This window comes from Eriocheir sinensis, chromosome 17, assembly GCF_024679095.1.
Source record: "Eriocheir sinensis breed Jianghai 21 chromosome 17, ASM2467909v1, whole genome shotgun sequence".
NCBI classification, from domain to species: Eukaryota; Metazoa; Arthropoda; class Malacostraca; order Decapoda; family Varunidae; genus Eriocheir; species Eriocheir sinensis.
In genome coordinates, this window is record NC_066525.1 from 19,159,019 (window position 1) to 19,180,318 (window position 21,300).

The following is a 21,300-nucleotide window of genomic DNA, read 5'->3' on the forward strand; positions in this document are numbered from 1 at the left end:
TCTTTATAACAGGCATAAAGGAGTCAGAGGGGGATGAGTAGGAGGAATATGCCCAGAATCGTCCAGAGTGGAGTTTTTAGAAAAAAGTTTGAGAGAAGAGTTCAGCCTTAAAGATAGATGAGACGGCAGTGTTGCCGTCAGGACTGAGGAGTGGAGGGAAAGATGAAGAAGTGAAGTTGGAGGAGATGTTTTTGGCTAGATGCCAGAAGTCACGGGAAGAGTTAGAGAAAGCAAGGTTTTGGGATTTTCTATTAATGAAAGAATTTTTGGTTAGTCGGAGAATAGATTTGGCACGATTTCGGGCAGAAATGTAAAGTTCATAATTAGCATTAGGTTGAAGGCTCTGGTACCTTTTGTGAGCTACCTCTCTATCATTGACAGCACGAGAACAAGCGTGATTAAACCAAGGCTTTTTAGCGTGAGGAGTAGAGAAAGAACGAGGAATGTATGCCTCCATTCCAGAGACAATCACCTCTGTGATGCGCTGAGCACACACAGAGGGGTCCGTATCCTGGAAGCAATAATCATTCCACGGGAAATCGGAAAAGTACATCCTCAGGTCGTCCCACCGAGCTGAAGCAAAATGCCAGAAGCATCGCCTCTTCGCTGGGTCCAGAGGGTGTACAGGAGCGATAGGACAGGATGCAGAAATAAGATTGTGATCGGAGGAGCCCAACGGAGAGAATAGTTTGACAGAATAAGCAGAAGGGTTTGAGGTAAGGAAGAGGTCTAGAATGTTGGGCCGATCTCCAAGACGGTCAGGAATACGTGTAGGGTGCTGGACCAACTGCTCTAGGTCGTTGAGGATAGCAAAGTTGTAGGCTTGTTCACCAGGATGGTCAGTGAAAGAGGATGAAAGCCAAAGCTGGTGGTGAACATTGAAATCTCCTAGGATGGAGATTTCAGCGAAGGGAGAGTGGGTCAAGATGTGCTCCACTTTAGAATTCAAATAGTCAAAGAATTTTACATAGTTGGTAGAGTTAGGTGAGAGATAAACAGCACAGATGTATTTAGTAATAGAATGACAATGAAGTCTTAGCCAGATGGTGGAAAATTCAGAAGAGTCAAGGTCGTGGGCACGAGAGTAAGTGATGTCGTTGCGCACGTAGGCTCAACAACCAGCTTTGGATTGAAATTTAGGATAGAGATAGTAGGAGGGAACAGAGTAGAGATTGCTGTCAGTAGCCTCAGAAACCTGTGTTTCGGTAAGGAAGAGAAGGTGAGGTTTAGAGGAGGAGAGATGATGTTCCACAGAATGAAAATTAGAGCGAAGACCGCGAATGTTGCAGAAATTGAGAAGAAAGAGGTTCGAGGAGTTATCAAGACACCTCTCGGGTCGCCAGCCAGAAGGGGAGTCCTCCCTGGGGGAATTTGTGGTCCCCCCCCCCCCATGCGGGGACTCCGAGGCTTGGTGTATGTGCGCCATTTTGAAATTTTAATTTTGGGAAAAGGTGTATATGTTGTGTGAATGTAGTGTGGTGTGGATAAAGAGAGACTCTGTCTTTAGAGAGCATGCTGAACTACTCTCCGGTGTTGGTGAGACAATAGGGAAACGGTTAGTGAGGACATGGGAAGGGTCTTTGGAGGGCTTCAGCTCCCTTCTCACCTCCCATATATACCTCACCGGGAGTGGCTTGCGCCCGTTCGGTAGGTGTCTTCCTACCTACTCCAGTGCCTGTAAACTTAACGCCGCACAGCTACCATCCGTGGGCCTGGGATCGAATCCCGGCCCGGGCAGTCGGCGAGCAGCTCAACCAACTGTTCATCCTCCCATCCGGGCTGGTTGATGAATGGGTACCTGGGGGAAACCTGGGGAAGGTAAACTGTGGTAACCTGGCCTTGTCCCGGGGTAACGGTTTATATCCCGCCACTTCCTCAAGGGCCAATGTAACGTAGATGAGCACCGAGGCCTTGCGCTACTTTCCCTATCCATTAATTCATCTCTCCTTTAATTATTGAAGGTATCTATCGAACTGGAACTCGCAACACGACTCCCAAGCCTGTTCCTCTCACACGCCACTATATTAACCGGTTTGTGCCTATGTATTTATTGAATCTGAATTTATCCAACTTAAGCTCATTACTGTATTACTACGTGTCCTAACCGTTTTGAAGGAAGGAGAAAATGGAGAGGAGGAGGAGGAGGAGGAGGAATAACTTTTGGAGTGGAATCTAATGTTATTATCCTCCACGCCCACAACTCCTCTCCCACGGTGTTTACATCCCCCCCCCCCCCTTCCGCCTTGTCTGTCTCACCCGCCTCACACCCTCGCCTGCTCACTCACTATCCAAGCCTCTTTCCCACAATCTATCAGTCTTTTTTTTTCCTCCCCACCACCGCCACTTCTCTCAAACGATTCCCCTCCACCCCGCGCCTCGCCAAACATTGCCGCCGCCACGACCTTGGGGAGGACATGGGGAGGAGGGAGGATGAGGGTTAACGTCAGATGCACTTCCGGGGACCTTCTCATGTTGACAGTCGGCTTGGAAATACCTCCCTACCTCTCTATGACTTTTATCGTGCGTTTGTGTGGGCCACTCTGTATGGACGATATGACGGTGATGGAAACTTGGAAGAAAGGGAATTCTCTCTCTCTCTCTCTCTCTCTCTCTCTCTCACCTAGTCTGGCCCATGGGGTCTGTGTGGTCTGATTTTTTATGTAAATCTCTCTCTCTCTCTCTCTCTCTCTCTCTCTCTCTCTCTCTCTCTCTCTCTCTCTCTCTCTCTCTCTCTCTCTCTCTCTCTCTCTCTCTCTCTCTCTCTCTCTCTCTCGTTGCTGTTGTCCGTCAAGGTCATTTTCTGTCATTGATGGGCGTCTGTGTATCCTTATTCCTCTTCCTTCTCCTCCTCCTCCTCCATTACAGTTATTACGAAGACGGTCGGCGGTCGTAGATTCTGTGATGTGTACCTCTGCTCTCTTCAGTTCAGAGGCCTCACACCTAGTACCGTCTTCACCCCTCACCCCTCCTTCTCTCGTTTATCATCTCATCTCCCAGCCTACCGCGTAAACTTTGGGGAGGCGGTGGCTGAGTCGTCAGAGTAACGGCTCCGTGTTCAGGAGGACGCGAGTTCAATCCCCGCCCGGTGCCACCAAGCTGGGATTTTTCAGCCGCCGCCGAGTGGCTTAAAATTACCCACATGCTGTCCAGAAGACCACCTATCAACCCGGACTCTAGATTCTAGGATCAAAGATGAGCTTTGGGAGGGCAGCATGAGCCAATGCAAGATGGCGCCACTATAAACACTCGCCTGCGCCAGAACGGGCTGGGCCGACCATCAGGACCCACCGGAAAGAAGCCTTGGACCGATCATCATGATCCACCGGGAAGAAGCCTACCGGCGCAATAGGCCACAATGTAAAAAAAAAAAAAAAAAAAAAAAAAACTTCAGGACAGATGGGTGGCAAGAGGCTTCAAGCGGCGGAGTTATTGTTGAGCAGGAAAGAGGCAAAGAAGAGTGCATGCTGAGGGGAATGAATAAAAAGTGATGGAATAAGAGGCCTGAGGTTGGGATGATGAAGGGCAGTGGGTGAGGGAGGGAGGGTCACGCATGATATTATATAGGAAAGTATAGGCATCCCCCCCGTCTCCCTCTCTTTCTTTCATTACTATAATATATATTTTTTTGTCCATTCTTCATGCTACTTTCCGTTTACAGTGCACTTGTTTTGTTCTGGTCACTTCTGCATGTGAAAAAGCTTACCCATTCAAAACAGTGCTACCAAAACAATGAGCTATTCCAAACTTTACAAACATTTCGAGGTATGTGTGTGGGTGAGTGGTAATACAGTATAGACTTACAATCAAACTATATTCATCTTTTTTTTTTTTATCCATATAGCTGAACGTATGACATGCGTTACGGGGACTTCCCCTCGGAGTTCACACGAATTGCCTCAGCTCCACCTTTGTCATTATCAGAGAAACCTTCGTGCCTGCTCAGCGTCCTTCTACGTATCTGTTTCTTCCTATGTAGCTGTAGGCGTATCATTCCTTCAACCCCCAAACCTCCACACCCTACCCCACACCCTCCAAACACCATCTTCTGTCTCCACCCCCAACTTCAACCCCACCCCCAACTGCAACCCTGAACGTCTATCCCCAATCTCAACCTCCACCCCAACCCCTGAATCCCCACCTCAAGCTCAGCCTCCAGACCTCCACCCCTCACCTCTCACCCCCACCTCCAGTCTCAACCCCCGTCTATAAACCCGATTCCCAACCTCCACCCCAACCCCACCGCAAATCCTCACCCCCCTCTCCACCTCCAATCCCCAGCCCTTACTCAAACACTCACCCCGACGCCCAAACTCCACTTCCAACGTTCATCCCCGCCCCTACCCTTACCCTCCATCCTCAACCCCCAAAATCCAATTCAAAACTATCCCCCACCCACACTCCTCCACCCCTATCCCATCGCCACCACCCTAAACCCCTTCCCCCTATACTCTATAACCGAACGGCCCGCTAACCCTAATCCCAACACCCCCCCCCCACCCACTTACACACCCTACCCTCCCGATAACTCCTTCATTCTTCCAACTCCCCACGCTATCACACCCCCCGCAACCCCCACCCCCCCCACAACACTCTCCACTCCCACCTCCCGCTCTCATACCCCCATTCCCAACCCCCTCCCACCTCCATCAATCCCCACACTCAACATTCACTATCCCCCTGACCACCCCTCCTCATCTCCCTCTGGACGTAAAATGTTCATTGAGGATAAATCTTAGGTGAAACTGCTGTTCATTTCGCCAAGAATAGACACACACACACACACACACACACACACACACACACACACACACACACATTGAAAAAAACATCAGAATCTTCATACTCAAGAATAATTATATGCTAGAGTTTTGTTTTTTAATGTTCACACCAAGCTGCTGAAAACGTGCAGTTACGCTCTCGCTACGTGGCTAGTAAAAAATAAAAAATAAAAAGCTAGGAAGCGCCTTCTTATTCTTGAAAGAGAAAAAAAACATGATGTCAAGAAGGCGGTGACAGGCTAACCCATATCAGGAGTTTGAGTAGTAGTAGTAATAGTAGTAGTAGTAGTAGTAGAAGTAGTAGTAGTAGTAGTAGTAGTAAGAGAGAGAGAGAGAGAGAGAGAGAGAGAGAGAGAGAATAATGATTGGAACTATGTGTTTCAACGATGACAATAATTCCGTGGCGAGGAGGCGGTAGCTGAACGGATAGCAAGACAGCCCCGCGTTCAGGAGGACGCGAGTTCAATTCCCGACTGGTGCCGCCAAGCTGGGATTTTTCAGCCGCCGCCAAGTGGCTTAAAACTACCCACATGCTGTCCAGAAGACCACCTATCAACCCGGACTGTAGATTCTAGGATTAAAGATGAGCTGCGGGAGGGCACCATAAGCCAATGCAAGATGGCGCCACTATAAACACTCGCCTGCGCCAGAACGGGCTGGGCCGACCATCAGGCCCCACCGGGAAGAAGCCTTGGACCGACCATCGGGGATTCAGGATCCACCGGGAAGAAGCCTACCGGCGCAATAGTCCAAGACGTAAAAAAAAAAAAAAAAAAAAAAATGGGGAACATGGAGAGAGGGAAGGTAGGACGTGGAAATGATGGAGAACTTACGAATCCAGAGAGAGGAAAAGGAGGGACAGAGAGAGAGAACAAGGGTCACCACATCACTCTCCTGAATGTTAAATTGAAGGTCACTTGAATAACATTCTTTTTTGCGTTGTCTCGACGTTGACGTTGTTCGTTGTGGTGATGGTGTGGTGTGATGGGGTGGGGGGGTCGTGGAAATATTTATGTCCTTTCTCTTCCTAATTCTTATCCTCTTCCTCATCCACTCCCAGCCAGATGTACTGGAGGGGGAGAGAGAGGGGAAATGTACTTATCGCTTTCTTTTATTGAACAGTAATGACGGTGAACAACGTAAAAATGGTATAAATGAAACGGTGTGTTCCAAAGAATACGTATCACCCGCCATATTGGCAGCCGTGCGGGAAACACGAAACACGTATAGATTCCCCCAGGTCTTGGCTGGGCCAGGATCCATACAACAGGTTCAGTTTTCTAGTTAATTTTTTCATAACTCAAGTAGCAGCCCTCGGTAGCACTGTAATTCTTTAAATATGTTTCTTTCAGTGCGAGCTCCAGTCTTCAGCTGTATATACTATTATAGTATATACTGGGCTTATGAATCTTGTAATGATTGCCTGTATCATATCTTGACCTACTTATATCAAAGCTGCTTTAATATTTTCTAAAAATGCTTCCATACTTTTTATTGTGCCATTAATATCACTTTTAGATGATAATATAATGTTATTGATCAAAACCTAATCATTTGCATTCTCTACCTCTAGTTAGTGTGTTCCCTATAACTAACTAACTAACTACATATATATATATATATATATATATATATATATATATATATATATATATATATATATATATATATATATATATATATATATATATATATATATATATTTTACTTGTAGTTTTTTAATTTTTAAATTCCGCCGCTGTGTTGCTTCTCTTTCCATCTTCTATCGATATTTTCATGGTGACTGCTCTTTTGAACTTGCTAACTGCATGTCTCCCCCTCCGGCGGCCCCGCTGCACACGGCTTTCTACTCTTGCTCATCCTTATTTTATCCAAATCCCTTATACAAGAGTTAACCAGCATTTTCATTCTGTTATCCATTCCGCTGGTAAACTCTGGAACAGTTTCTTTGTCTGTATTTCCTCCTGCGTACGACTTTCAAGTGGAGAGTGTCAAGACACTTTTCCACCCGAAACTGACCTCTTTTGGCCTCTCGTTCTTTTTTCTTTTGTCGGAGCAGTGTCTAGCGTGCTTTTTTTCCCCCTTGTGCTGCCTTGTCATTTCTTTTCCTACTATAAATTCTTCTGTCCATCTTAGTACGTTTCCTGAAATTACTATATTATATTATATTATAAGTTCCACATGAGTATGAGATTAGGAAGCTTCAAAAAAATGTCAATTACTTCACTTCTAATAGGAACCTGAATTGTATTCATAGTGTTCTACACAGACTCGCAAATATCTTACTTTTTATGCAGTATTTGTTTAAAATAAACAGATTTATTATTCATGGAATTTCATCAATTTCTCTTTCAGTGAGACAATGTTTGATTTCTATCATGCGTCATGCGAGTGTGAATGAGCGTGTATGTGTGTGTGTGTGTGTGTGTGTGTGTGTGTGTGTGTGTGTGTGTGTGTGTGTGTGTGTGTGTGTGTGTGTGTGTGATTCACCACGGTCTGATCACGTGTTGGACTCGTAATCGCCAGCAGGTACCCTCCCGACATGAGCAAGTGCTCTTTATCGTCGATCTGTGGGTACTGCCAGGACCTCACACACCACACACCCCATCCCCTTTGCTCAAGGGGGGACAGTAACCACTCCTAGTCAACTGAAAGAATCCGGCCTGAGCGGACTCGAACCGCCGCCCTGTCAGACCGTGAAGCCTGGCAGCGCAGCGCTCTACCAGTTGCGCCACGGAGTGGTGTGTGTGTGTGTGTGTGTGTGTGTGTGTGTGTGTGTGTGTGTGTGTGTAGCCAAGCCCTGACATGGAGTTTCTGGTGTTGCAGGTGCGGGACTTGGTGGAGAGGTGTTCCTGCCCCTCACAGTTCCCGATGGTAAAGGTGTCCGAGGGCAAGTATCGCATAGGAGACACCCGCGTCCTTATCTTCGTCAGGGTAAGTTCAGAGCACGACAGTCTATTAACGCAGCTACAAGGAAATTCAAATCCCATGAAGTCATGTTCCCGCTTCAAAGTGATTTAGCATTAGATCAGATGCTAAGGCTAGTGTCACACATTCACGATCTTGACTCTCGGCACTTCCCGACGTCGGGCCACACGCCAACAGTTTTGGAAATTTCAAAACAGTCGGCGCCCTCCCCGACATTTGTCACCCGTCGGCAATAAACCACGACCGTTGGATGTCCATCTCAACAACGTTTCAACAACGTCGTTTTAACGTGGTCTATTTACGATGGTCGTAACGTACGTCTGTCTGCGCGACATCTTTAACGTCGGGAGTCAAGATCGTGAATGTGTGACACTAGCCGAAATTAATTTTACACCCAGCACTATGCAATAATATTTCCCCAGACCTTAGCAGTTATCTCTTCGGTGATTAATTTCCTTTTTATGGTATTTATGTCATCAGGCTGCTCATCACCTTAAGTTGTAAGGCCACATTCTACATTTCACATTCACAATTTTCTTTTAATAGAGCCCCACCCTACAGGAACTTAACGATTCAAGGCTGGAGGCAACAGAACGCTTAGCCTCAGACCTTACTATTATTTCCGATTGGGGCAAGAGGAACCTGGTGTACTTCAACGCCTCAAAAACACAGTTTCTCCACCTATCCACTCGACACAATCTTCCAAACAACTATCCCCTATTCTTTGACAACATTCAGCTATCACCTTCTTCAACACTAAACATCCTCGGTCTATCCTTAACTCAAAATCTCAACTGGAAACTTCATATCTCATCTCTTACTAAATCATCTTCCTCGAAGCTGGGCGTTCTGTACCGTCTCCGCCAGTTCTTCTCCCCCGCACAGTTGCTATCCATTTACAGGGGCATTGTCCGCCCTCGTATGGAGTATGCATCTCATGTGTGGGGGGGCTCCACTCACACAGCTCTCCTTGACAAAGTGGAGTCAAAGGCTCTTCGTCTCATCAGCTCTCCTCCTCATACTGATAGTCTTCTACCTCTCAAATTCCGCGATAGTCTTCTACCTCTCAAATTCCGCCGCCATGTTGCCTCTCCTTCTATTTTCTATCGATATTTTCATGCTGACTGCTCTTTTGAACTTGTTAACTGCATGCCTCCCCCCCTCCCGCGGCCCCGCTGCACACGACTTTCTACTCTACTCATCCCTATACTGTCCAAACCCCTTATGCAAGAGTCAACCAGCATCTTCACTCTTTCATCCCTCACGCTGGTAAACTCTGGAACAATCTTCCATCATCTTTATTTCCTCCTGCCTACGACTTGAACTCTTTCAAGAGGAGGGTATCAGGACACCTCTCCCGAAATTGACCTCTCTTTTTGGACACTCCTTTGACTTCTATTCAGGAGCAGTAAGTAGCGGGCTTTTTTTAATATTTTTCTTTACGCCCTTGAACTGTCTCCTTGGCTGTATAAAAATAAAAATAAAAAATAAAAAAACTTCCGACGCCTCCCGACGTTCGATTTTGCCGATTATCCTGGCCGTGTGACCATGGGTGTGGCGATGAGTGTGCTGTTGCGACGGGACTTTGCCAAGTAACGACGTTATTAAGACAACATATCGATGGGTGCGGACGGAGTTCCGATCGTCGTATGTGGGCAGCGATGGTCCCCCGACAAATGGCCAAAACTATAGACGATGGTATTATCTGACACCGATCAGAAGAGGACAGTCGTAACACCATCTGGAGGTGATTAAACGACGTTATTAGGACAGTTGGCGATCATCTTGAGACCTTCTCACCTATGCCCATATGACAATAAAAGGGGACGTGCCCACCATAGACCCTACTTTGCCTAGTTCTGCAGGAGGATCAAAACCAACCACAGGGACTGCATGATGGAGGATACAACCCAGAATTCTGTGATTGCTTAGCTCCACTACCAACAGCAGATTGAATTGCATCACACATTGGAGTTAACCTGATTTGATGAAGCTACGGCAATGGAAGAAACAAAGGAGATGCCGACCATTGCCGACTTCGAAACGATGTTGTTTAGACGTTATTGAGATGGACATCCAACAGTTGTGGTTTATTGCCGACGGATGACAGCTATTGAAGAGGGCGCCAATTGTTTTGAAACATATTGGTAGGAAGTGCAGAATCGACCTTAGGCTTCTGCCACACATTCACAATCATGACTCCTGACTCGATTTTGCCGATCATCCTGGCCGTGTTACCTTTTTTACAACAAAGGAGGCAGCTCAAGGACACACACACAAAAAAACTAATAAAAAAAAGCCCGCTACTCGTTGCTCCTAAAAAAGGAACAAAAGAGGTGTCCAAAAGCAAGGTCAAATTCGGGAGGAGAGATGTCCTATACCCTCCTCTTGAAAAAGTTCAAGTCGTGGGCAGGAGGAAATACAGATGAAGGAAGATTGTTCCAAAGTATACCAGCGTGAGAGATGAAAGAGTGAAGATGCTGGTTAACTCTTGCATAAGGGGTTTGGACAGTATAAGGATGAGCACGAGTAGAAAGTCGTGTGCAGCGGGGCCGCGGGAGGGGGGGAGGCATGCAGTTAGCAAGTTCAGAAGAGCAGTCAGCGTGGAAATATCGATAAAAGATAGAAAAAGAGGCAACATCGCGGCGGAATTTAAGAGGTAGAAGACTATCAGTATGAGGAGGAGAGCTGATGAGACGAAGAGCCTTAGCCTCCACTCTGTCCAGAAGAGCTGTGTGAGTGGAGCCCCCCCACACATGAGATGCATACTCCATACGAGGGCGGACAAGGCCCCTGTATATGAACAGCAACTGTGCGGGGGAGAAGAACTGGCGGTGACGGTACAGAACGCCCAGCCTCGAGGAAGCTGATTTAGTAAGAGATGAGATATGAAGTTTCCAGTTGAGATTTTGAGTTAAGGATAGACCGAGGATGTTTAGTGTTGAGGAAGGTGATAGCTGGGTGTTGTCAAAGAATAGGGGATAGTTGTTTGGAAGATTGTGTCGAGTGGATAGGTGGAGAAACTGTGTTTTTGAGGCGTTGAAGGACACCAGTTTCCTCTTGCCCCAATCGGAAATAATAGTAAGGTCTGAGGCTAAGCGTTCTGTAGCCTCCAGCCTTGAGTCGTTAAGTTCCTGTAGGGTGGGTCTTCTATTAAAAGAAGTTGAGTAATGCAGAGTGGAATCATCGGCGTAGGAATGGATAGGACAGTTCGTTTTGGAAAGAAGATCATCAATGAACAACAGAAAGAGAGTGGGAGATAGGACAGAACCCTGTGGGACACCACTGTTAATAGATTTAGGGGAAGAACAGTGACCGTCTACCACAGCAGAAATAGAACGGTCAGAAAGGAAACTGGAGATAAAGGCACAGAGAGAAGGATAGAAACCGTAGGAGGGTAGTTTACAAAGTAAAGATTTGTGCCAGACCCTATCAAAAGCTTTTGATATGTCAAGCGCAATAGCAAAGGTTTCACCGAAACGGCTAAGAGAGGATAACCAAGAGTCAGTTAAGAAGGCTAGGAGATCACCAGTAGAACGCCCCTTGCGGAACCCATACTGGCGATCAGATAGAAGGTCAGAAGTGGAAAGATGCTTTTGAATCTTCCGGTTAAGGATTGATTCAAAAGCTTTAGATAGACTAAAAAGTAAAGCTGTAGGACGATAGTTTGAGGGATTGGAACGGTCACCCTTCTTAGGCACAGGCTGTATGAAGGCATGCTTTCAGCAGGAAGGAAAGGTAGATGTTGACAGGCAGAAGCGAAAGAGTTTGACCAGGCGGGGTGACAGCACGGAGGCACAGTTTTTAAGGACAATAGGAGGCACTCCATCAGGTCCATAAGCCTTCTGAGGATTGAGGCCAGAGAGGGCATAGAAAACATCATTTTGAAGAATCTTTATAGCAGGCATAAAGGAGTCAGAGGGGGCACGAGTAGGAGGAATATGCCCAGAATCGTCCAGAGTGAAGTTTTTAGAAAAAAGTTTGAGAGAAGAGTTCAGCCTTAGAGATAGATGAGACGGCAGTGTTGCCGTCAGGACTGAGGAGTGGAGGGAAAGATGAAGAAGTGAAGTTGGAGGAGATGTTTTTAGCTAGATGCCAGAAGTTACGGGAAAAGTTAGAGAAAGCAAGGTTTTGCCATTTTCTATTAATGAAAGAGTTTTTGGTTAGTCGGAGAATAGATTTGGCACGATTCCGGGCAGAAATGTAAAGTTCATAATTAGCATTAGTTTGAAGGCTCTGGTACCTTTTGTGAGCTGCCTCTCTATCACTGACAGCACGAGAACAAGCGTGATTAAACCAAGGCTTTTTAGCGTGAGGAGTAGAGAAAGAACGAGGAATGTATGCCTCCATTCCAGAGACAATCACCTCTGTGATGCGCTGATCACACACAGAGGGGTCTCTATCCCGGAAGCAATAATCATTCCACGGGAAATCGGAAAAGTACATCCTCAGGTCGTCCCACCGAGCTGAAGCAAAATGCCAGAAGCATCGCCTCTTCGGTGGGTCCAGAGGGTGTACAGGAGCGATAGGACAGGATGCAGAAATAAGATTGTGATCGGAGGAGCCCAACGGAGAGAACAGTTTGACAGAATAAGCAGAAGGGTTTGAGGTAAGGAAGAGGTCTAGAATGTTGGGCCGGTCTCCAAGACGGTCGGGAATACGTGTAGGGTGCTGGACCAACTGTTCTAGGTCGTTGAGGATAGCAAAGTTGTAGGCTTGTTCACCAGGATGGTCAGTGAAAGTGGATGAAAGCCAAAGCTGGTGGTGAACATTGAAATCTCCTAGGATGGAGATTTCAGCGAAGGGAGAGTGGGTCAAGATGTGCTCCACTTTAGAATTCAAATAGTCAAAGAATTTTACATAGTTAGTAGAGTTAGGTGAGAGATAAACAGCACAGATGTATTTAGTGATAGAATGACAATGAAGTCTTAGCCAGATGGTAGAAAATTCAGAAGAGTCAAGGTTGCGGGCACGAGAGCAAGTGATGTCGTTGCGCATGTAGGCACAACATCCAGCTTTGGATTGAAATTTAGGATAGAGATAGTAGGAGGGAACAGAGTAGAGATTGCTGTCAGTAGCCTCAGAAACCTGTGTTTCGGTAAGGGTGAGAAGGTGAGGCTTAGAGGAGATGGGTGTGCTGTTGCGACGGGGCTACGCCAAGTAACGACGTTATTAAGACAACATCTCGATTGGTGCGGACTGTGTTCTGACCGTCGTATATGGGAAGCGATGGTCTCCCGACATAATGGCCAAGACTGTTGACGATAGTCTTAACAGACACCGACCGGAAGAGGGCGGTCGTAACACCATCTGGAGGTGATATCGACGTTATTAGAACGTTATTATATATAGGACAGTTGGCGATCATATTGAGACCTTCTCACCTGTGCCTAAATGACAATGAAAGGAGACCCTACTTTGCCCAGTTCTGCAGGAGGATAAAAACCAACCGCAGAGACTGCATGATGTACTTTGAATACAACTCAGAATTCTGTGATTGCCTACCTCCACTTGCATCACACATTGGGGTTAACCCGATTTGATGAAGCTACCCCAATGGAGAAAGCAAAGGAAAACACCCCGGGTGTGGGTCAAGCCTTACCTATAACGGAGATCAATGCTTGGCCATTATGACAATCTGATGAGGGAGTTTTTGGCTGGGGATCCAGACCTCAACAGAAACTTTCTCTGGGTTGTCAAAGACTTGTTCGATGAGCTTGTATACAACGTGTTGACCCCCACACTGAAAAACAGCAAACATCTTGGAGACAACCCCTGGAGCCTGGCCTGCCACAAACGATCACCCTTACGATCACCCTACGATCATCCCTCCTCCACACAGATTGTCGGTGCAGTGCCGTTGCCACATCTGCACGATCGCTTAGGCCGCGGTCAAACAGTCACGATCATGACTCCCCGGGGGTCATGGCTCCTCCCACCGTCAGGCCACACGCCTACAGTTTTGGAAATTTCAAAACAATCGGGGCCCTCCCCGACATCTGTCACCCGTTCGGGATAAGCTACAACCGTCAGATGTCCATCTCAACAACATCGTAACAACGTCGTTTCGACATCAGCAATGGTCGGCACTCAAGGGGATTTACCTACGACGGTCGTAACCTATGTCTGGCAGCGCGACATTTCCAGCGCCGGGAGGCGCCGGCGCGATCGTGACTAGGTGACTGTAGCATTATGCCCCAGTCACACACACACACACGTTTCCCGCCAGAACTGAGCCTTCTTCCTCCGCGTGCGACGTTGCCACCTCTCGCTGCTGCCTCTCCGCCTCCACCTCCACCCTCAGGCCCTGAGCCTCGCCTTCCGGGATCTGCACCTCCTCCAGCCGTTCACTCCTCACGCTGTCGCAGGCCCGGTTCGTGTACGGCTGTGTTTTCACTTTCATCGATGAAAAACTGCACCGGATAACCTCGGCAAGATGGTGTACCTGCTCACGTGCTTGCTCGTTTAGCCTTCTGGCCAACTCGTCTGCCCTCTCGTCTGCCTTCTGAGCCTGCTCACGTGCCCTCTGGTCTGCCCTCTGAGCCTGCTCGCGTGCCATCTCAGCCTGCTCGCGTGCCCTCACATCTGCCCTTTTTTCTGCCCTCTGAGCCTGGTCGCGTGCCCTCTCATCTGCCCTCTTTTCCATTTCCTTCCTCATACCGGCCAGCGTGGCAGCGATCAACTCCATCTGGCTTGGCGTCAACTCACCCGCGCCAGCCTCGGCCTTGCCCGCCTTCTCGTCTCCCTCACGGCGGCCATTGGGGGACGCCATGACGACTCGGCGCGCCTCACTGTTCACTAATCCCATTCCGAAGACACCAAATGTTACGCCACCGGCCCGCACACCACACTCCAAGCACGGGCAGGCGGTGTGCCTCAACCCCAGACCACCACACACGGTCGTGAACCTCCAGAACAGCCACGAGACACACCACGCCAACACTCCCAAGGTCGCCAACACGAGGGGACAAGGCAGGGCAAAAACACGCTCACAGGGCAGGTTTTCCACTTTAATCCACAACTCCAACCACGTAAAAACACTGGTTTACAAGGCACAGTAACTCCAGGCACTCAGAAGGGGCACAGACACGGCACAAGGCTCACAGAAGCGAGCAGGGGCACGGAGACAGCGGCACACTCTCTCTTCCCTGGCAGCTCAAACCTCTCTCTGCCCCGCGGCGTCGCTAGCGTCCCCACGCCCGCCGCGATGCACCCCCCGCCGCCGGCCATTACACAGCCCTCTGCTCCCCAAACAAGCACCCCCCACACAAACAACACAAATACACCCAAAAATACCCCCTGGTGTAACAATATACATATGTGTGTGTGTGTGTGTGTGTATATATATATATATATATATATATATATCTATATATATATATATATATATATATATATATATATATATATATATATATTGTTATGCCGGACGTGTTACTTGGGTTCTGAGTCGCCGTCAGGAGACTCCGTGGGAAGGAGATATGTAAAACACCTTGTACAGCTTCTGTAGTTTAATATTCCTCCTTAGTACAATTCACTCTGACTACTAGCTGACTATGACTTACTATGACTGGAACTGACTACTCTCGCCTCTTCTCCTATATCTATATATATATATATATATATATATATATATATATATATATATATATATATATATATATATATATATATATATATATACCGAACAGTACAGTCTAGAACGTTACAGTATATTCGATCATACCAGAATGAACATGTAGCAAAAATCTGGGCGAGTTGGCAACACTTCACGCCTGGTGCCTAACCGTGTCCCGCGGGGCGCGGGCGAGGTCTTGCTCCCCGCCCCCCTGCTCGCTCCTCCCGGAGTCTTTCAGAGGCTTATAGACCCTAGGGGAGCTTCCAGCACAACACTATCCCCCCCTCTTAAGTGTGATCGTCCCGATCACACACTAAACTATTTACAAACATAAGAAAATTAATCAAAAAGATAATGATTGTCGTATCGCCGTGGACGCCTGCGTTGTCTCTGTCTTCTGTCCTCTGCCTCCTGCGCATCTGTCTCCTGGTGCGCCTCGTCGTCGTCCGCTTCTTGGGATGCCCCTGGAACATCTGCCGAAGCTGGGAGGTTATCTCCCTCGGCTGAAAGGTCCAGAAGACCTATGTCGTCGTCGACCTCCTCTCGGTCCTGGACGTCCCTTGCGTTTTAGTCGGCTGCTGGGTGTGTGTAGTTGTCCCAGGTGTAGTTTCCCGGACCGTGGTATACCTCCATAGCCGGTTGACGTGGATAACTTTCGGCTTGGTCCTTTCCGTTCTCCGGATTTGATAAGTCACGTCGGAGAGGCGTTATTGCACAGTATAAGGGCCTTCCCAGGGGCTTTGTAACTTCGGAGACTGTCCTTTTTCTGCGGTTTGTAAAGCCAGACTTGGTCTCCTTCCTTGAAGTCAACGTGGCTTGCCCTCATATTGTAACCGCGCTTCATGGCCTCCCCGGAGAACTTCAAGTCACCACGGCATTGATGTTGCACCTCTTCCAGGCGTTCCTCTAGCTGACGGGCAAAACTTGAGGCGTCCCTTGGGAGGCCTTCCTGTCAGTAGGTCCACCGGCAATCGCAGCTCACGTCCAAACATCAGCTTTGCCGACGAATACCCCGTAGTCTCGTGGGCGGCAGACCTGTAGGCCATGAGGAGCGCAGGCAGCTTCTGATTCCATGAAGACTGGTCATTGTTGCACTGCTTGGCCAACTCCTGGCCCAACGTCCAATTAAACCTCTCCACCATTCCATCTGACTGTGGGTGCATAGGGGTGGTCCGGGTCTCCTTGATACCCAGAAGCTTGTAGCACTCAGCAAGGACTGTTGACTCAAAATTCCTTCCCTGGTCGGAATGGAGCTCGTTAGGCACACCGAAACGACAGAAGAACTCCTCCACCAATACCTTACCGATGGTAGTGGCTTCCTGGTCAGGGATGGCGTAGGCTTCCCGCCACTTGGTGAAGTAATCCATTGCGACGCAGATGTACCTATTTCCGTTCGTCGTCAGAGGCAAGGGTCCTATTTCCACTGCCACCCGTTCCACTGGGGCTCAAACCTGGTCTAGCTGCAATGGGGCACGGTGACGCTTCTTGGGGCCCTTCTTTGCACAGCACACCTCACACGCGTGACACCATTCTTCCACATCCTTCCTCATGCCAACCCAGTAGAACCTTTGGCGCCGGCGACTCAGTGTCTTCTTTACCCCAAGGTGTCCGCTGGTGATGCTGTCGTGCATTTCTTTCAAGACGCCTCCCCGGGACTTCATAAGTAGCACCGTGGACCAGTAGTGGTCAAGACCATCATGAGAAACCCAGCGTCGCTGCAACACCCTTTTGTCCATCCGTAGAGTGTCCCACTGAGTTCAGTAATTTTTGGTGGTAGGGCTTTCTCTCGAGATTACCTCCCACCCAGGTCACGTTGACGACAGACTCAGCCACTCCATAATTGGTCGCAGATCTCGGTCCTCCCGCTGCAGTTTTCCCAAGTCTTCCCATGGCACCTCCGCTGTCTGTTCCACTGTAGTGCGGCGGCACATATTCTGGACGCTTTCCCTCTGGAGGCAATGTTGACACTAAGGTAGGCAGGGGCGCCGGCTCAAGCTGTCCGCGTTACCGTGTGTTAGCCCAGATCGGTGCACAATAATGTAGTGATGCTGCTTTAGTTTACCTATCCAGCGAGCAAGCTGGCCCTCTGGGTTTTTCAATGACTTCAGCCACCGCAATGCAGCGTGATCCGTGCGGATGGTGAAAGTTGCACCGTTCAGGTAAGCATGGAATAAGTCAAGGCTCTTGACTATTGCCAGGAGTTCTTTCCGGGTCACGCAATAGTTTTTCTTGGCTGGGGTGAGATTCTTGCTGAAGTGGGCCACAACCCGTTCCATGTCGGCACATGCTTGGGACAGCACTCCACCAATCCCCTCATCACTGGCATCACACTCCAGTATAAAAGGCTTAGAGGGGTCTGGGTAGGTGAGTACGGGCGAGCTGATGAGGGCCTCCTTGAGCTTCTCAAAGGCAACCTGAGTTTCCGCCGTCCACTCAAACTTGCGCCCCTTCTTCATCAGGAGGTGCAGTGGTGCAGCAATCGTAGCGAAGCCTTTCACAAACCTGCGGTAGTATGAGCACAACCCGAGGAAGCTCCGCAGCTCCTTCACGTTGGTGGGTGTCGGCCAGTCCCTTACCGCAGCCACCTTCTCAGGATCAGTGCGTACTCCAGCCTCGCTCACGATGTGTCCCAAGTATTGGACCTCCTTTTGGAATAGACAGTATTTCTTCGGACTGAGCATAAGGTGTGAAGCTATAAACCGGGCGAAAACCTCTGATAGCCTTTCCATCTCCTGCTCGAAGGTCTGGCCAAAGACAATCACGTCGTCGAGGTAGATGAGTGCCGTCTTCCAGTGAAGTCCCCCCAGCAACCTCTCCATCAGCCGCTCGAACGTGGCCGGCGCGTTGCACAGGCCAAAGGGCATGACCTTAAACTGCCACAGGCCTTGACCGTAGGAGAAGGCTGTTTTCTCTTTGTCCTGCTCCGACTTGGTGATACCCAGACTTCATATCTAGTGTTGAAAACCACTTGATACGTGGATGTGGGTATGAATCCTTGATGGTGAGATCCTTGAGGGCTCGGTAGTCCACGCAGCATCTGAGGGAACCGTCCTTTTTCCTGACGAGCACTACAGCAGACGCCCACGGGCTGCTGGACCGCTCGATTAACCCCTGTTGCCGGAGAGCATCCATCACCTCATCAATCTCCTTGCGACGGGCTGGTGCCATCCTTCGAGGAGCTTGCTTCACTGGGCGGTGGCTGCCTGTGTCGATGTGGTGCTCTACCAGGTCCGTACACCCCAAGTCCAGGTCTCCTGTGGAAAACACATCTGCATTCCTCACGAGAAGCTCCCTAAGCTGTTCCACTTGGGGCTCCTTTAGACACTGGGAGCTCCTGGCAAACAGGTCGCGCAGGTAGTCGGGGAGCTCCTCCTGGGGCTTCGTCAGGGTTCTCCTGCAAACACAGGTTCTCGGTACCTGGTCGATCTCTTGGCACAACCCCACCATGGTCCCTTGTTTTATTTTCTTTGGGCTGAAGGAGACATTGCCCACGACGACAGACACTTCCCCTGCAGCATGGTTTACCAAAGTACTGCCTACAATCACCCCGTTTTTTACCGGGCATCGACTTCCACTCTCTACCACACCCAGGCTGGCTGGGGGGGCACCCGTAATTTGACAGGGTAACATCATCTCTGACCTCGGAGGAATAATGGTGGTGCGCTTGATCGTCACTGGCAGGCCCTCCTTGTTCACCGTCGTCAGTGGCACCCTCCTTCCTCCTACAGTCAGCTGCTTAGCGCGGAAGTCCAGCTCGCACCTGTGGGAGACTAGATAATCCATACCTAGGATGCAGGGGTCGTCCATATCAGCTACGTAGACGGAGAGGAACTCTTCCTTTCCTCCGAACTCAAACTTTACGTCCACTGGGCCTCTGAGCTCTGCGTAGTGTCCAGTGACTCCGCGCAGTCGATGCGACGTCTTAGGAAGCCGACGATGACTCACCACGTCAGGCCGCACCAGTGTGCATTCCGAGCCTGTGTCGACGACCACAGGCCACAACACTCCGTCAACCTTGCCCTCCACTTGGCAGCTCGTCATGGTAGTTCTCTTGCACATTGATATCTTCGGAACATGTACAGGACAGACTGGTCGTTGCCCCCGTGAACCAGTCCTCCTTAGTTTCCCTCGCCCGAGTGGTGGTCCCTCGCCGGGGGCAGATTTTTCCGACACTCATTCTTCCAGTGCCCCTTTTCTCCACAGGTCCAGCACTTGGGTCCTTCCCTGGGCTTCTTCCTAGCACCACCTTCATATTCCTTCTTCCTCTTATAGCATTCGTTCTCCTTGTGCCCAACCTTCTCGCAGTACCACCACGTTCCTTGGGACTTGTCTGTGTCGCTGACAGGGCCCTTTCGTGCCCTAAAGCCAGAAGTCGAGTCGTCCGTGAAGCTTGACAAGCTAGACCTAACAAGGGACTCAAACTCCATGGCACGTGCCAGCGCTTCCTACATTGATGTTGGCTTAGCTTGCTTCATTTGTATCTTCAGCTGAGGGCTGTCCAGGGCATCGATGAATTGATCACGCAGCAAAACCGTCAGCAGGTCAGGGCTGGCACCTAGGTATGCCTTGTGCGCCATGCTCTCAAGGTCCTGAGCGAGTTCCTGAAGAGACTCGCCGCGCCTCCTGTTGCGGGTTCTGAACCTAACCCTGAAGAGCTCGTTCTGGTGCTTGGTCCCATATCGTTGCTCCAGCGCCCGTGCCAGCCCGCTGTAGCTGCCCTTTGTCGCATTGTCGAGCTGAACATTGACCTCCAGCCTGCCCCTTTTAGGCTAGTGGCCAGCTGAACCGCGCACTCTTGGTCATCCCATCCATTCCGAGCTGCCAACAGCTCAAACTGAGCGCGGTAAGCTTCCCAGGAGACCTTGCCATCAAACTCCTGAGGCTTCTTTCTAACAGGCGACCCCAGCAGACTCATGGGGCTGGCGGAACTTCTCGTGGGGATAAACTCAGGCGAAACAGGGCTCAAACTAACCCGGACTTGCGTAAGCGAAGCATCTTGGGTACAAGTAGTCCCTGCAGGCACTGGCTGTCCGTTTCCAGCCAAGCAGTCCTCGAGGGCCTTCACTCTGTCACTTACGTCACAAACTGCCTGTTCTGTACGGTTCACCTTTCCCTGCACTTCTAATATTTCTTTGTGTGTCGTCTCCCGTCCCACCTCCATCTCTTGTTGAAGATTTGTGTGTTCTTTCTCCACTTCTATCAGGCGTTGTCGCAACTTCGTGATCACATCAGTCATTTCTCTTCGCACTGACTCCCTTCATCTTGTACTTTTTGTAGCTGTTGCTGTAATCCCGTGAAGCGATCTTCTAGCTGTTCTTTGAGTTCTTGGAGTGTTCCTTCTTGTTGTTGCTGTGCTCTTCCTTGTTGTTCTTTGAGTTCTTGAAGTGTTCCTTCTTGTTGTTGCTGTGCTTTTTCTTGTACTTTGAGTTCTTGGTGTGCTCTTTCTTGTTTTTCTTTGAGTTCTTGGTGTGCGCATTCTTGATTCTCCCCCTGTAGTCTCAAGGTTTCCAAGAGTTCAGTCAACACGTCGTTCCTCTGGGCAGCTTGGGAACGAGTCTCCATGGCGAAAAAACAAATGCCTACACTCCTGACGCCAATGTTATGCCGGACGTGTTACTTGGGTTCCGTGTCGCTGTCAGGAGACTCCGTGGGAGGGAGATATGTAAAACACCTTCCACAGCTTCTGTAGTTTAATATTCCTCCTTAGTACAATTCACTCTGACTCTTCATTGACCACTAGCTGACTATGACTTACTATGACTGGGACTGAGTACTCTCGCGCTCTTCTCCTATATATATACCGAACAGTACAGTCTAGAACGTTACAGTATATTCGATCATACAAGAATGAACATGTTGCAAAAATCTGGGCGAGTTGCCAACACTTCCCGCCTGGCGCCTGACCGTGCCCCGCGGGGCGCGGGCGGAGCCTTGCTCCCCGCCCCCCTGCTAGCTCCTCGCGGAGTCTTTCAGAAG

The 21,300-nt window shown here is 49.2% G+C and overlaps 1 protein-coding gene across 1 annotated transcript in view; it reads left to right on the forward strand.

Annotated features, from left to right (window-relative positions):
• Nucleotides 1–7,600: 7,600 nt before the first annotated feature.
• LOC127000057 (serine/arginine repetitive matrix protein 2-like) overlaps nucleotides 7,601–21,300 on the forward strand; it is an 89,498-nt gene continuing 75,798 nt past the window's right edge. Inside the window, exon 1 of the mRNA XM_050863470.1 lies at nucleotides 7,601–7,712. Coding sequence (XP_050719427.1) covers nucleotides 7,650–7,712 — 63 coding nt within the window. The 5' untranslated portion in view covers nucleotides 7,601–7,649. The remainder of the gene's footprint in view (nucleotides 7,713–21,300) is intronic.